At 42.4% G+C, this 17,392-nt stretch overlaps 1 protein-coding gene across 9 annotated transcripts in view; it reads right to left on the bottom strand.

Moving 5' to 3' along the window:
- FYN (FYN proto-oncogene, Src family tyrosine kinase) overlaps positions 1-17,392 on the bottom strand; it is a 218,201-nt gene that overhangs the window by 28,324 nt on the left and 172,485 nt on the right. For 8 of the 9 annotated variants that reach the window (XM_032274998.1, XM_032275001.1, XM_032274999.1 and 5 more), the window contains 6 exons: positions 16,384-16,487; positions 15,290-15,439; positions 12,515-12,679; positions 8,755-8,934; positions 7,114-7,190; positions 6,863-7,016 (listed from right to left, as the gene is read on the bottom strand). In XM_032274998.1, coding sequence (XP_032130889.1) covers positions 6,863-7,016; positions 7,114-7,190; positions 8,755-8,934; positions 12,515-12,679; positions 15,290-15,439; positions 16,384-16,487 — 830 coding nt within the window. Of the gene's footprint in view, positions 1-6,862; positions 7,017-7,113; positions 7,191-8,754; positions 8,935-11,941; positions 12,098-12,514; positions 12,680-15,289; positions 15,440-16,383; positions 16,488-17,392 lie in introns of all 9 variants that reach the window. The other variant, XM_032275006.1, reaches the window with a different exon arrangement.

The following is a 17,392-nucleotide window of genomic DNA, read 5'->3' as shown; positions in this document are numbered from 1 at the left end:
TGGGAAGAAGAAACGAGGTCAAAAAACAATCAATCAAACAAACAAACACACCAAAGTGCTGTGTAGGGAGGAGCTGGAAGAAGTGAATAATACCAACAGCTTCTACTGATTGTCTTCTTGAATTCTTACAACCATCTTAAAGGTAACCAACACCAATCCTATCTTATGATGAGAAAGCTGAGGCTCAGGGAGGCAAAAAAGGGGTGGGGAGGCAGAAATAAACACAGCTATTAGCATCTGTTGGACCAATATTATAATACATTACTATTGCCAACTACCACCATCAGCTCCGTGTGAAGGAGCTTTTCTGCTTAGTGACTGAAGTGTACCAAACTCGGATCGGGGAACCTTGCTCTAGGAATATGGCAGTCAGAATTTGAACACAGGCTTATCTAGCTCCAAAGCTCCTGTGCTTCCTATCACTCCAAAGACAATCTAGCAGTGTGCAAGGAATATCAATGCAATCAACAACCCTTTCTGGAGGATCCTGCAGCCACAGCAGTATTTGATTCCCAGAGAGAGCCATGCACATTGCTCAGAGACAGCAGGAGAGCATGTCTCAGAAGAGTGTGGAGGGGTTGGTGACCTTGGTTATTTCCATTGCTGTAAACAAATATTCATTAAATACTACTATGTGCTCTGCGTCTACGAGGGTCTGCTGCTAGTCTTTAAACTAAATCACTTCTATAGAGAAGCAGTGAGACTGGCTCCACAGGCACCTGGGAGAACTGCTACAGCTGTGCTCATGCAGCGTGTGTGTGTGCTCATGTGTGCTCGTGTTGATGTGTGTATGCACATGCATTGGTGAAAATGCTGAGAAGGCCTATCTGATATTCAGACCTCACAGGATTAAAAACAACAGAGGCAGCGTGGAGGCAGGGATAGTTCCCAACAGAGAATGCAAATATGAGAAAACAGGCAAGTTGGCTGGAGACAAGGACAGTGGAAGCCTGCCCCCCAGCTGTGTCCGGGTGGAGGGGCCTTTGGGGCACGTAGGTATATCAAAGTGGTGATTGCCCGGATCCACTGACTGGCCCGGGCTATAAATAAAGAGATAGTATTATTTTTCTTGAAAGATTGATGTTCTTTTCTCTATTGATTACTAATAGTGATTCTCTTTAAAAACTTTTTAGATTGTTTTCAAAGAAAATGTATGTCAAATACAAAAAGTTGAGGTTATAAGGATGATTTTTATATTTCACAACTCTCAAAGAACTTTTATCATGTAAGTTTCACACTCACGATGTGAGGTGATTATTTTTATTATCTCCCTTTTACAGATGATAAAAATGAGGCCTAAAGAGCATAAGTGACTGGCCTGAGGATCCCAAGCTTGTAAATGACAGAGCTGGTTCAAAGCCAGGGACCCTAATGTCCAACCCCTGGTTTCTCAGTCTCACTAGGCCACCTCACTAGTTGCTTAGAGGGAAGTACAACACTGGTAAATGACACACTGAGTGCGTATTCTTCCTTTTAAAAATATGTCCACAAAATCCGTTAGGTAGTAACAGCAATTACTAACCTATGTTTGCCCTGTGACTAGCAATTCCACCGGAGAACACGCTGCAGAGAGACGAGGGCATGTGTGCACCACCACAGCAGCCTTATTCATAATGGCCCCAATTTGGAAATAACTCCGATGTTCAGCAATGATAGAATGGATGCTCTGTGATATGTCTGTACAGTGGAATACTACTCAGCCATGAAAAGAACTACTGTTACATGCAGCAATATGGAAGAATCTCACAGACATAATGTGAAAGAAGCCAGAAACAAGAGTAATATTATAGGATTCATTTCTGTGATGTTCATTTACAGGTAAAACTTACCAATCTATGGTGAAAAGGGGAAAAAAAGGCTATTTGTGGGGTGGTTACTGACTGGGAGTGGGAATAAGGGGTCTTTTGGAGTGCTGGAAGTATTCTGTATCTTTATCTTCGGGTGGATTCAGGGGCATATATGTAAATAAAAATTCACTAGGCTGCACACTTCGGATTTGTTCATTTTACTGTACATGTGTCTATAGATCAATAAAGAATAAACATGTATCCACAAAAGGAAGTTATTCTTACACACAGCCATGTCTATCTGAACTTGTTAGGTTTAAACCAACATTAGTTGGCACTGAACAGCCTGAAAGCTCATGAAGAAAAAACCAGAGTCTGCAGAGAATCTTCCTACTGCTTCTCATCTGCTTGTGTGTCTCTGAAGGAAGTGATGGTGGGAGGGGCTGTGAGTTTCTGGAAGCAAGGATTTTGACATCTGCCTGTGTCGGGGGTCACAGGAGACAGGTGTGGTGTGGACATGTGCGGACAAGAAGATGGATGCAGATGCTTGTGGTGCCTGTGTTGAGCTCTGGCATGATTCTGGGAGGAAGGGGCAGTGCTGGGGTAGGGAGGCAGCTGTGACCAGACCTCAGGGGAGGGCTGGAAGGCTGAGGACCCAGCTGTGGCAGTGAGACCCAGTGTGGGCACCCCGACTCATCTCTCTGGGCTTGGAGGACACCACAATCACCTTAAGCTCAACAGATCCCAACCCAAATGCATCCTCTTTCTCTGAAAGTACGATCTTCCCAACTCATTCATTTCTATTATTGGTAACACCATTCTCACGATTACCTGCATTTGATGACTTGGGAATTATCTTTGATTCTTCTCTCCCTTTCCTGAATAGTGTTTGAGACTTTCCATATATCTGCAATCCATTCACTCATTTGTTTATTCCCCAAGAACTTAGTGTCGTACCAGATACACTAACAGTAACAAGCAACATTTATCAACATGTGCTGGGCATCCTGTTAAGCACTTTACATGCACTGTTTCACTTAATCTTTGGAAAAATGCATATAGCAGATAAAATGTTTTTCCATTTTGCAGGTAAGTAAACTGAAGTATGGAAAAGTTAAATAACTTGCCGAAGGCCCCAGATTGCCAGGTTAGAGGTGGATTTCAAAGCCGGTTCCACCTGACTTCAACAATGCCCCATGTACGTGTTCCTTGTCAGGCTTGCTGACTATCCTGTGCCGTCTTAGGCTTCTTTATATCAGTAGCTCCTAGTAAAGTCCTTTTCATACACAAGGCACTCAAGTAACTGATGTTGGCATTATTTAGAGATCCTGATTGGGCAGAATTTAGCAAAGTGTTTATAACTAAAGAACTATCTGCTATAAGAAGATCAAACACCGCATGTTCTCACTCATAGGTGGGTGTTGAACAATGAGAACACATGGACACAGGGAGGGGAGCACTACACACTGGGGTCAGTTGGGGGGAAATAGGGGAGGGAGGGTGGAGGGTGAGAAGCTGGGGAGAGATAGCAAGGGGAGAAATGCCAGATGTAGGTGATGGGGAGGAAGGCAGCAAATCACACTGCCACGTGTGTTCCTATGCAACAATTCTGCATGTTCTTCACATGTACCCCAAAACCTTAAATGCAATAAAATAAATAAATGGAAAAAAAAAAAAAGAACTATCTGCTATAACTGAGTGAGATGTCCAGGTAAAAGAGAATAAGCAATCCCTCCCCCCAAATTTCTAGTTGCTTCTAGAGTGATGTCCGCAGAAGGCCACCCTCATGGGCTCAGGGCCTGGCCTTGACCTCCTCTCTGACATGGGCTGCTGCTCAGTCCTGGGTGGGCTGGGGTGGTGGGAAGAAAGTTGCATGGGAAGGACTATGTAACCCAGCTCCACACTCCAGTTCTGCCTGTGCCCTATGCAATGCCACCTCATCTGCCTGAGGAGTGACAGATATTTCAGTGCACCCTGAGATGGGAAACTCACAACTGTTTTGAAAACAATTGCCATTCATGGTCCTAAAATATCTGTGCTTGGCGCATGTTTCTGAATGCTGCCTGCATTCCCATAATCAAGATGCAGCATGGCTGTGGCCTGTGGGTAACATAAAACCCGACTTGCAACTATTATTAGGCATGCGGACCAGCTGTCTGGAGGAGCTGATTAATTCCCAGCAGAAACTTCAGCACGCAGCACACATGCCATCTGCAGAGTACACCAGCAGACACACACCAGGCCCTCTCTCCCTCGTAAAGCGGCCGGGGCACGGCAGGCCCTTGGGAGGAATTTTATATACAGCTGGGTTGTCCCAGTGCTGGAAAAGAAAGGTCTCTCCAACTCCCTCACACATGCACATTAGGTGGTGCTTCTTAAAAACAGTCCCATTAAATAAAGGGGAAAAGGGATGTATGACTCATCCTCTCCATCTTTATTTTCTATTCCTTTTATCACTGACTTGATGAAAAGCAGTCAGCATAGCCTAGGATGGTAGATGCAACAGGGCCAGCCATATCTGGATTCAAATCCTGGCTCCACTATTTTACTGGCTGTGTGACTTTGTACAAGTTACTTAACCCCTCTGAGTCTATTCCTGTTGTTTCCCTGCCCGGTCCTCCCATTTCCCCAGGCCTGGCACTTGGAAGGTATTTATAAATGACTCTGCCCCCTCCTCCCTGTCTGCTGCATGACAGCATTTCTTTTATTCTCCTTGGACATCCACCCCTCCTCGCGGTATCATTTTTTTTCCCAGTTCAGTTCTCCAGTTCACTTACTTCTTACTTCTCTCTTTCTAGTGTTTGGCATGGATTTGAAGATGTTTGGGAAAGGGTGGAAAGAAGAAAAATGTTTGAAGAAAGGAGGATGGGAGCCTTGATTTCGAAATTAAGGAAATGCAGTACAAAGGCTACGAAGCTGGCCTTTTGAAAGGGGCTCTGACGGCATCCGGGGACATGATGGCGGAGCTGCGCAGCCAGCAGAAGGGCCATCAGGATGGCTAAGGTGGAGGAACGGCTGAGGGCCAGGCTGAGGGCAGCAGCCTGAGGGAGGGGAACCAGCGAGGGTGCCAATCACCCAGGGCCAGCCTGAGCAGCCTCACTCCAGCGAATGTGGCATGGACTCAACATCCAGGCCCTGTTAACAGCACCCCTACCAGCCACCTCTGGCTCCTGGCCTGCCAACCTTCTCATTTACCCATGGTTCATGAGCGTTAACCACAAACCCTGTAGAGTCCAAAGTCCAGGAAAAGGGGAAAAACTCGACTCACACACAGAAGGGTGCATGCACGGCTCTTTCTAGCCCTTTCCTAAATCAAATATTCATGTCTCACAACCTTCGCCCACTCTCCTTCCGCGTCTCAGGAGCTGGGATCTGACAGACTTGCCTCAGGATAAACTCCCTCATTCAGGGCAAGTCTCAGATCCACTGGCACTCAGGTCCTCTCAGCTCACCTTGCCTCAAAATCACATGCACATTCCTCTCTGGATGGCCAGTGCCAATCAAAGCTGCAGTGTGCCTTTGATTAGAGATACAGCACGCCATCTGGCCCAGCACAGTGCGTGCGTGCGTGCGTGTGTGTGTGTGTGTGTGTGTGTGTAACGCACAGGCCTGCTTGCTGTGTGGGCATCTGGCTCCAGGACAAAACTGCCACGTGTTGAGGAAATTCAAATAGCTAAGCTGTCTGACCGACATGTAATTCAGCATTTGGACAGTATCGGTAGCAGCCAGGGTCTTAGTTTAACATTTTCCCTCATCACTTGAGACTGCTAAGAATGCTTCCATTCTTGGAGTCAAATGAAGGGAAAGGATAACTGGCATGAAATGAAAGAATCAAGAGGAGGAGGTACAGGGGCAAGCGAAGGAGAAGGAGAAAGAGAAAGAAACGAACTCCAAAGCTGGCCATTATGAAATGCAGTAAAAGGCACCGCCCTGTAGTACATTCCAGGCACTGCTGTGCTTTGCTTGGGATGACTAGGCTTTGGTTAAAAATACCAACAATGAAACTTCCCCCTTGCCCCAGTTAGAAACATTATATTTCACAGAGGAGCCTCTATTCAATTGCAAACTGCATACTTAATCCCACACTTTTACTTGGTGACCACTTTGTAAATATCTGGGAAGAAAGAAAATATTCCTAGAAACTCCTTTGTAGTATCTGGTGCTCTAATAGCACCTGCAAAGCTGCCCCACTGGGATGGCGGCTGAGTTGGGATATATTTTACTTAAAGACTAATTTCTACAAATATTTTGCAGAGGGTGGGATGGGGGGAGAGGATGAAAGGTGGAGGAGATTTTCAAGTAACTATGCTGTTACCATCTATAGTCTCTCTAAGTCCTCTCTCCATTTTCTCTCTCCCTGCTCTGGACCCATAAGGACTCATCGCTGAGTTCCTGGGACCTCTACTTCTGGTTGGGTCTGGCAGAAGACCTGGAAGTGGGCAAAAGAGTGGGGTTGGGTGTGAATCCTCAGATCCATCCTCACCATCTCTTTCTACTGAGGAGGCCCTCTCTGCACAGTGGCCTATTCTGACTTCTTGTGCCCACTCCCCTGTCCTTTTGCCTTTGAGGTCTTGGTTCTGTTGCTGTTACAAGCTCCGAGATATTGCACCATGCCCTGTTGGCTTCCTAAAACCCTGCCTGTACCTTTGTAAACAACTCATCTATTAATTTCTCTAAATTGAACGTGCCTTCTGCTTTCTGCTGGGCCATAGACTGAGTGACAAACTAAAACTTGCTGGATTCCCTGGCTTTCCCCAGCCTTCTTTCTCCAAAAGCAGAGTATCCTAGGCCTGGATGCTGTGAGGAGACCAGCATGAGCCATGAGGACCGGAGCAGCAAATGCCCACTCACTCATGCACCCACCAAAAAGCAACATCTCATCCCTCCACTGGGCCCACAACAGTCTCCCACCTGCAGAGCTGTCAAATTCCTGCCAGATCAAGGTCAAACCCGGCTGAAGAATGACATTTCAAATATTTTCTGAAGGAAGGGAAGGTAAGGAGAAAGGAGGGGCGGTGCAGTAAGAGGCTGTTCTCAAGGCTGTGATTACGAGCCATTGTCATTCAAGTGCCCACCTTGTCTTGCTGTGTACTCATTGTCTTCGATCAATCGGGCCAATCCGAAGTCAGCAATCTTGCATATTAGTCCATTCCCCACCAGAATGTTTGCTGATCGCAGATCTCTATGGATATAATTCATGCGCTCGATGTAAGCCATTCCTGCAGCCACCTGTGGAAACCCAGGGAACAGGACATGTTACACCGTGACCCAATGTGTTTACATGCCATTAAATCTACGGCACATCAAGGTACCCCGCAGGGCCTACCTGTGCTGCCATGTCCACAAGATTTGGTAATTTCAGAGCTCTTCCTTCTCCATCTTTTAAGAAATCGAGTAGACTTCCTATGAACAAAACATAAAATCATTTCAATTTACTTTGAAAGATAATTCTCAATGGAGGGCTGTATTTGGTTTTCTTAATTAAAAGTAATAAGGTCATCAAATGGAATAATGCCATCCATGGAAAAATAAGGTTTATACAAAAAAGCAGAGTAGAAAAAAGTACATGCATGGAGAAGCCACAGTTCTACCTTTTAAAAACAAACAGCATTCATTCCATTTCTAGGGATAACAACATATATTTGATAAAACTAGAAGAAATGGGAATCAATATCACTTTAGGTCATAAAGAGGAACCTATGAAGAACTGCACCTCTTCAATTCCATTCCCCAACCACCCCTGCACAGAGAATTGATGTGGGGAAAATATAGGCCAGTTGAGTGGTCCAAAATTGAGGTCTTGGGGCAAGCAGCTGTAACGAACGTCACCAGGGAACTTGTAAGACATGCAGATTCTCAGGTCCTATTCCAGATTGAGTAAATCTGAAACTATGAAGGTTGGGTCCAGAAACTTGTGTTTTAAGAAGCCCTACAGATGATTCTAATAATACAAGGTAAAGTTTGAGACTCACTGGCTTAGCTTATTTACAGATTTTGAATCAAGAAGAGACAATCTGAAGAATATGGGTGGGGCAGAAAGTTCCCCTTAATTAGATCATAGCCAGCCAAGCCTTAAATCAGACATCTGAAAGAAAACATTGGAAGCTTCAGAGCCACTACTGTACAGCCCAAGGAGGCTGAGAACTAACACCAAGGCAGGGATAATCATTTGCAGAAGCTGGAGGCTTATGATGGTCATCAGTGATACTTTATGCTTTAATCACAAAGTTATTTACAAAATAACCCTGGATACAAAGGACAAATAGTTTGCCAAAAAAAAAATTCCAATTATATTTTAAAAGAAAGTACATGGAAAAGAAAAATTACACTGGTATCCTCTGATGTACAATATATTGCCTTTTAAGGCTGTTTCTTATTTGTTTCATCTATTTTTCCAAAACAAAATGATCTTTGGCCTTATCCCCAACAATGCTGGTTTGATTAGAAAGAGGGGTTGTGGGGGAGAGAATGTGAGAATAAATGTGTCTCTGAAAGCGTGTAATTTCATCATCTGATGTTTAAGGAGAGTGTTAGAAAAAAATAAGATGTTGAAACGATGGAGACTAAATTTAGCTTAGAGACCAGTGTCTGATATTAATTGTTTAGTCCTGCAAAAAGGAAATGTAGCAAAAGCTACTGTGTTCAAAATAACAGCAAACTATTATAACCCTCTGTACCACCCCAATATTAAAAATGAATGTTTTAATTAGGGAGAGGAGTTTGAATTTCTGATACACATAACATGCAAAAGGTACTCAGCATTTTTCAAGGATTTGGGGTGAGGCAAACTCAAGGTTAGTCTGTTTTAAAAATGTTTTCATTCATGAACATATAACTGGTGCTTCCTGATGGGAATACTTGACCCAGGCAGAAACTGGAAAAAAAGCAAGCAGGAAGCCTCTATTTCTCTCCCCCAAACAACCCCTTCAGGCACTGTAAGCTGGAGACGGGAGAGGTGCTGCCCAACCTTTATTCATATACTCGGTGACGATATAGATTGGTTCCTCAGACACCACTGCATAGAGCTGGACCAGCTTGTCGTGCTTCAGCTTCTTCATGATCTGCGCTTCCTCGAGGAATGATTCGGGGGACATTGTGCCTGGTTTAAGAGTCTTTATGGCTACTTTTGTGTTTCCATTCCAGGTACCTACAAACATCACATAATATGAAGTCAAACCAAAGATCCTCTTCTGATGGAAAGAAAAGTTTTTGACAACAGCTATTTGCATAAAGTTAGATTTTAAGTTTAAAACACTTACTATAGTTTTTGTTGAACAAAGACATTCAATTGCAAGGACTCTGTCAAGTACTTTAACAGAAAAAAATGTGTTTATTTGTGGCTATGGCTAAGATGGCTATATTAAGATGTATAATTCATTAATTTTTTAAAAATTTTGATATATACCAGTTTCTCTTTTTTGTCCCAGTCATATGATTACATATTTATACCAAAAGCTCTGGACCGGTGTTCACAGTGATGAAAGTCCAGGGTTTGGAACAGGCCTGGCTATCTAATAGCTTCAGGATACTCCCTTAGGGAGTATAATGAGCAAGGAAGAAATTAGATTATTTAAGTTTATGGGGTGTGCCATTTAAAAATAGGGCAACATGAGGATGTCTGGAAATCACCTCTAGACTTTAAACTTTTACAATGGACAAGTTACTTGACTGAGTCCTTGCACAGGTGCGCCAAGCATGCTGACAAGCACTGGCAAGGAGCTCACAGTCTGCTTGCCAATACTTCAACCAGGTAAGGCAAATTCCTCAGCTTTACTATGGCCAGCCACAAGAACAATGGTTTCTGTCAGGTAGGTAGACAGGGGAAATTAAACAGCAGCTAAGAGAGAATAGAAATATTTATACTTTGCATGTTAAAAAAAAATCTAGCAAATCTGAAGCCAAGGCCTGGTTTATGATTGTCATCAGTTACCTCATCTGTAAAATATAGGAATGGAATTGGATTATCTTTTCAGGGTCTCTTTCAGTCCCAGCATTAAAAAAAAAAAAAAAAAACAAAAAAAACCCAAAAACCAAACCTTGGTTCTATGTGTATCCCATTATTAGACCTATGATCCTGAAGAATAACTTTATAAAGCGGAAAAATCTGCTCATTTAGATTATTTTCTATTTGAAAAAGAAGACTGGTTTAAATTAAGATTTTTATACTTAATGTAACTGACTTTGAAATTTAAGAATTCTGTAAATTGGAGCAGTTCTTATTATCCTGTTAAAGACATGGTTCATATAATTACAACATGTAACCTACAAAAATATAAATTATGGAAAACAAAGTGGCTTAAAGTTCATTGAAACTTCATAAAACATCTGCCCACTAAGCATACATGGGAAATTTTGCAATTTATAAGTGATCTTTGCTATTTAAGAGTCAGCACCTGGGAGGCTGAGGTGAGTGGATCACGAGGTCAGGAGTTCAAGACCAGCCTGGCCAAGATGGTGAAACCCTGTGTCTACTAAAAATACAAAAATTAGCTGGGTGTGGTGGCGAGTGCCTGTAATCCCAGCTACTCAGGAGGCTGAGGTAGAAAACTGCTAGAACCCAGGAGGCGGAGGTTGCAGTGAGCCAAGATTGCACCACTGCACTCCAGCCTAGGCGAGAGTGAGACTCTGTCTCAAAAGATAAGAAAAAGAAAAAAAGAAAAAAGAAAGAGCACCTAAAATTTCAAATACAGTAAGATCTTCCTCTGTAATACAGACCTGGTAAATTATACAGATATCCAGCTCAATTCTGACAGGCATGTTGTCTTGTGTTTATTGGGAAACAAAATGTGAACAGTGTATGTAATGATTTAAAGTGGATTATTTGTAAAATTTGAAAATAAATTTTCTTATAGGGTCAAATCCTCTGTGATTGTGTGAGTAATTTGACTAAAATCCTCTATTATTAGAGGGTGAATGAGGAAGGAGGAGGTCATATATTTTATAATACTTGAGGTAAAGACCAGAAGAGAGATGGACACAACAATGTGGATTTCTTATTAAACTAGCTAACTCATACATATGTGTCTGCCTATTACCTATTTATCCATCTACCTACCTACATATATCTTTGTAGTACTTATCACTTTGAACTCTTTTAATGCAGACTTCACCTAAAGATCTATACCCACACAAAGCAAAGGACACTGATCTATATTGTTTTTAATCAGCTCTGAGGAAGGAAGATGTAGGATTCCGTAAGTATTAATATTGTTTTGCTGAAACATGTTTTTGAGTGGGGCCTAAGTCCATGAATTGTCTCAAGTGGCAAAGCTAAAACTGACCCAAAAGGGCTATAAAAGAAATTACAAAGGCCTAGTGCAGCCAGCCTTATCAATGCCAATCAAATAAAGGGAAGTATGTGTGTCTACTGAATATCTACTATCTGCAAGGGACTTTAAACATGTTAACCCATGTAATCCTAAAAATAATCCTATAAAATAAGTATCATTCTGGCTGGGTGTGGTGGCTCACGCCTGTAATCTCAGCACTTTGGGAGGCCGAGGTGAGCGGATCACGAGGTCAGGAGATAGAGATCATCCTGGCCAACATGATGAAACCGTGTCTCTACTAAAAATACAAAAATTAGCTGGGTGTGGTGGCGCATGCCTGTAGTCCCAGTTACTTGGGAGGCTGAGGCAAGAGAATTGCTTGAACCCGGGAGGCGGAAGTTGCAGTGAGCCAAGATCGCACCACTGCACTCCAGCCTGGCAACAGAGCGAGGGTCCATCTCAAAAAAACAAAAAGTATCATTCCAGTTTTACAGATGAAAAAACTGAGGCTTAACGGAGTAAAATATGCCCATTGTTCATGGTTGCTTAGCTAGTAAGGATTCAAACCCAAGCCCATCGAGCAAAATGCCCACTTTCTTATGGCTGCCCATATACAGTATCTTACCTTACTGTTTCTTAGGAAGAGGAAACACCAGATTCACAGTGTTCTGGTTTCCTGTTCTGCGGGTGCCTTAATTAACCACATGAAGTAGGACAGATGAGCACAGCAAGGTAGCATATTCTGAAAATCTGGATGGCCTGTGCCTGTCTAGTTATCCAGGTTAAGTGTCTTTGTCCCAACGGCTGTGTGTGCATTTTTGTTCAAAACCATCCTTTTAATCGGCTTTGAGATGCAGCCAAAACAAAATGTGCCCTCTGCCTTACCAAGCCACACTTCAGCGAAACACCCCTGACCCAGCTTCTTCTCCAGAAACAACGAACGACGTGCAACTTCCCAAGCATCTTTAGCCAATCCAGAAGTTTGTGGGGTACAACTCGATGCAATCACAGTTAAGTTAAAACACAAACCATCAGCTTTCTCTACAGGAAAGGGAATTAATAAAGAAAACACTGTCCTTATAATCCATAATTATGCATGCACTAGGAAAGATGGAAGGTGACTTGCCCGTTAGGGCGACACTCAACAAACATTTGCTTTTGGAAATGAAGGGTAAGATCTTCTATGGGAGCTGGAACATTCCTTGTACCATTTGCTGGTTTATGAATTGAGGCTCATGTAACAGTACAACTTGAGCCATTTGCCAATTTTGCCCATTTACTATCTTTTTTTCCAGAAATTCCAGAATATTAAAACCAAAATTGAAATCATTCTTCCCCACTATTACGAATTCCATCTTTCTTCTCGGTCATGCAGTCTTTATTTTCACCTTCCATCTTTGGTGTTTGGGGTTTCCCAAACGAGAAAGTCAATAATAGAGTAATTGAGTCTCAGCATACCCATCCATACTTCCCCAAACTGCCCATTTCCCAGTCTCTTGATCAACTGCAGGGATTCTCGAGGGATTTCCCAGACATCTTTGGTTTTGACAGACAGATCGGTAAGCCTTGGCATCCCTTTGTGACAGGGAACTACTAGGCGGCAGCAGAGACCTGCAGCTCTCTCTGATGGAGCAGGGCAGGGGCAGGAGAGGGAGAGAAGAGCAGAACACATGTAACGACAACACTCATAAGTGCAAACCCACACTAGCAGCGCACAGCGCTCCTCAAACAGTGCTACACCAGAAGACGACCACACACATCGTGGAAGATCAGACGCCACACATGGAAACATGTTCACTGGAGGTAGAATAGAGGACGTTTTAAATTTAGATTCCTCCATAAGCCCAGGTACTATAGTCTATACTTAGATATACACACAGACTGCTTTGGTTTCTGTACTCATTGAGTAAGAAAAACGTTCTCAGCTCAATGTGCTAATAACATGTTTTTGGGAATGCTGAAAATATCCTTACTAATTTCAAAAACTGCATTTGGATTAAAGAATGTCAACATGGCTGTTCTTCCCCACCTTTAATATCTAGACTACCCAGGGGATTGGGGATCTCTCTGTATGACTATATTTAAAATTCAAACTTTAGTAGAGGATTCTTCTATAGAACATTAAACTGTTATAAACTAGTAAGGCTGAAGATTATAACTGGTGGGGAAAAAAAAGAAGTCACTTTTTTAGTGATTTCTTTGGCTTTCTAACTGATTTCATTCCACCAAGTCAGATACTCCTGGGCTGCTTCTTTGATATTTTCTATGGGAAAAAAAAAATCCTTTTAACAGTCTTCAATGTATAATTTAGGTGTCTGGTTTGAAAGGAGAAAGAATGGAAACCAAAATTCACAGAAATTCAAGGATGCGAAAGAACATGTTCTTTATAAAAAAAGAAGAAGGGAAAATGTAGTTATCACTCGGAGGTTTTTTTTTTCTCTTTGTCTTCTTTCCTTCTTTCTCTTCTTTTTTTAAAAAGAATATAATCTTTTAGAATCTGGCAGGGCTAAGGGGAACTTAAATGCCAAGTAATAATCAGTCAGGCAAAAAAAGGTAACAAAGAATAAGAAATCAGGGAGTGACAAAAGCCGACAGAGCCTGCCTTGTGAGGTGGACAGGCGCCCCCACCCCCACCCCTCCGGGAAGCCCCCAGACCCAGGGAAAGCAGGTGTGCTGCTGTGCTGTAACTTGCTTTTTACTCCTTTCTTTTTGATGGAATCAGGCTCTGGGATGTTTAGGTGGGAAATTATTTATGTGTCAATATTTCAAAGGCCTTTTATTGTGTGAGAGAGAAAGAGGGAAGAGGGAAGGCCAATATAAAAACAAGTCTAATGTGAGATGGATTTTTTTTCCCCGAGATTAAAAAAAGTGTCTATTGTTCATATCCCCTCTTTCCTTCCAGCTTTACGATGTTATTAAAGTGCCCTTTCCAACACAATATTTTCAAATGATCCAAACCCTGGGGATCCTGCTGATGCTTGGCTGTAATGAAATATATTTCAGCATTTGAAAAATCCTTACAACATGCAGGCATTTTGAGTATATTACTTAAGCTCAGGGAGATATTTTGTTCCATTTCTCCCAAATGTTTCATTAGATTCCACATAAACCAAGTGAACCAATGCCACAATGCACTAGCACTGCAAGTGCTGTTAATATTTTCTATTGTTCATTAGTGCCAGGGATCAATAGTCATTTTCAAAAGATTGCTTTTTCTTGCTAGAAATTATACATACATATTTCAATGTCATTTTCAAAAGATTGCTTTTTCATGCTAAAAATTATACATACATATTTCAATGATTGTGCATAGAGCAATACTAGAGGTAAATCATACACTATTTTTGAGCCTTGCTATTGTACTGGAGAACAATAGAAAATGGAGAAATGGGTCACACAAAGAACTTCTAGGCTTAATAGGATATAGACATGTATCTGTGCATGTCTATATATTATATCCCACTATATCTTACATATTCACATGCACCTATATTTATAGACACGTGAACATGTAAGATATAGTGGGATATAATACTTGCTAATCTAGGAAATCATTTTAACAATTGCGCATGAAACCGCATTCTTTGATAAAATGTGTAACCTGCACACCTAATAATTATATGTTTTCAGGAACAACAAAATAATGGTGATATCTGGGTGTTAGGACAGAGACTGATGTACGTTTTAAAAGTTTAACACAATAGATGTAATAGATCTAAGAGCTGTGGGTCACGTAAGCCTAAGTCTAGTTAGGAAACATGATAAATGGATCGCATGAGAATGAAATGTATGTGCAGCCATTCCTGTAACAGTGCTGAGTGTAAAGTGATGGTGGAAACACAAGACCCCTTGCAGAGTCCCCGTGTAAGTGCCTCCCAGAGACTGCTTCCTCTTATGCAATGTGGGGGAATGGGAAAAGACAACTTGCAAGTATTTTAGGATGAAGGTGAAAAAACAAACAACTTTTAAAATGTAACCTATTTCTTTCTACTTGGGAAACAAAAATTTTATAGACTCTTTGGACAAACATGTGGAACTAATAATAACTACAGAACAACATCAACAGAACCTATTCAGCCAAGCCCCACCCCCCGCCGGAGGGGCTGGCAAAGAAAACATATTCTATGCGTGATTTTGTATATATTAGTTTTACCACTTTCCACTTTCCTGCTCTGGGCCTATCTACTCCCACCAGCATCCAAATGGTTAGCAGGTAGTTAGAATTAAGGTTACCTGAGTAATGTTGCACAAGCTGCTGAAGTGTTTCAAACTGGGCCCGGGTGGTAATGTAGTATCCACCATTGTCAAGTTTGCGAATTTTATAATGTTTGACGTGGTCTCCTTTCATATCATCCCAATCACGGATGGAAAGTGAATAGGCACCTGGTAAACATGCAAAGCATTAGCAGCTCCAGTCATCTGGGGTACTGGCTAGTTTTTTAGGCTTCATTTTCTCGACTGACTAATAATTATCAAGGGCACACAAACATACATACAGCATCTCCACTCAGTAACAAAAAGAGGATGCTTCTTGATGTCCTGCAAAGGTCCGAAGATATTAGCAGTAAACTGATTCTGCCCTGGAGACTGAAAGCTTCCTGGATATTTTTCTTAAACACACGATTCAGTACCCCTTGTTCCCTGATACCGGGTAGATTCAATTCTGACACTCCTTCCCCCCAGGATAGAGAGAAGGACCGCTGAGCTTGCTTTCCTTGTCTTCTCTACTCAGGGGCATACTGGGAGGTGGGGACAGCATGTGCAAAATAAATCTAAGGCTTTTTTCTCTAGAAGTGAGCTTCAAGCTTCTGCTTTACAACACTTTTTACAGGAACAGATAATCTGGCCGATTAAGCCAGAGGGCACTAATCTTTTCTTCCTTGACCTATCTCCTCTTGTGGGCTGTAATGAGTTGTTAAATAATAAAACGTACAACAGTTGAAGGAAGAAAAGTGAAGTCCTCAGTTATTTAAAAAACAAAAGGAAAGCAAAACAACCCATATGACTGGCACCCGAGGAACTAAGAGTTTCAGAAAATCAAAATTCTAAAGGACTTCTGAAAATTCTATGATCTCGTGTGCCCAGAGCATTGAAGCTGCCCCAGTCCGTTTCAGGGGGAAGGTCTTGATTTGGAGCCTCTGTAGTGCTTTTGGTGCTGTCTGCAGTTCTAGAGCCTGGAGGGAAAACTGCAAACAGGACTCTACTCACAAGGCAGGGAGCACATGTGCCATTTAAAAATCCTTGTACATTAGAGATAAGCCTTTCATCCCCTCTGACTAATCCACAGATTTGAATGACAAGCCAACTTCTTCTACTCGTTATCTTACCTTTGGTGGTTTCACTCTCACGGATAAGAAAGGTACCTCTTGGGTTTCCAAAGGACAATAGCTGTCGCTCAGCATCTTTTCGGCCAAGTTTTCCAAAGTACCACCTTTAAATGAGATCAAGGAAAGAAAATACTTTGTGACAGTCATTTACAAAATGCAATAGCATAGGCCTCTTTTGCCCATGAATTCCTCTTGCCTCCAATTTAGTCCTTAGCCTTTCCCTATATGTATTTTTTCTAGCTTGATTCAGTTCCTTTTCAATCTACCCTGAATTCTATCTCTAATTCATCTCTTTCACTCTTTAAAACAAATGGGATTTGATTAGCTGGGCATGGTGGCACACGCCTGTAGTTCCAGCTACTTGGGAGGCTGAGGCAGGAGAATCGCTTGAACCTGGGAGGCGGAGGTTGCAGTGAGCCAAAATTGCGACACTGCATTCCAGCCTGGTGACAGAGAGACTCTGCCTCAAAAAAACAAAAAATCAAAAATGATCTGAATTGTGGGTTGTTTTCCTCCCCTTCAGACATGACAGGAACTGGTTTGTGTTGAAACTGCCACCTGTATGCACAAAAAAAGAAATCTAAGACCTTGATTTCAAATGGCAACTGCAGGAGACCCTTTCCACACTTCTCTAAAAGACTCTAGGCCAGGTGCGGTGGCTCACACCTATAATCTCAGCGCTCTGGGAGGCTGAGGCAGGTGGATCACCTGAGGTCAGGAGCTCAAGACCAGGCTGGCCAACATGGTGAAACCCTGTCTCTACTGAAAATACAAAAATTAGCTGGGTGTGGTGGCATGTGTCTGTAATCTCAGCTATTCAGGAGGCTGAGGCACAAGAATTGCTTGAGCCAGGGAGGCGGAGGTTGCAGTGAGCCTAGATAGGGCCCCTGCACTCTAGCCTGGGGACAGAGTGAGACTGTCTCCCTATGATGTCCCCTGGGCGTGGTGGCATGTGCTTGTAGTCCCCGCTACTTGGAAGGCTGAGGCAAGAGAATTGCTTAAATTAGGG

This window comes from Sapajus apella, unplaced genomic scaffold, assembly GCF_009761245.1.
Source record: "Sapajus apella isolate SASKATOON/1434 unplaced genomic scaffold, GSC_monkey_1.0 scaffold6, whole genome shotgun sequence".
Lineage (NCBI taxonomy): Eukaryota > Metazoa > Chordata > Mammalia > Primates > Cebidae > Sapajus > Sapajus apella.
The sequence above is the reverse complement of the archived record's forward strand: the minus strand, read 5'-3'. Positions and strand labels throughout refer to the sequence as shown.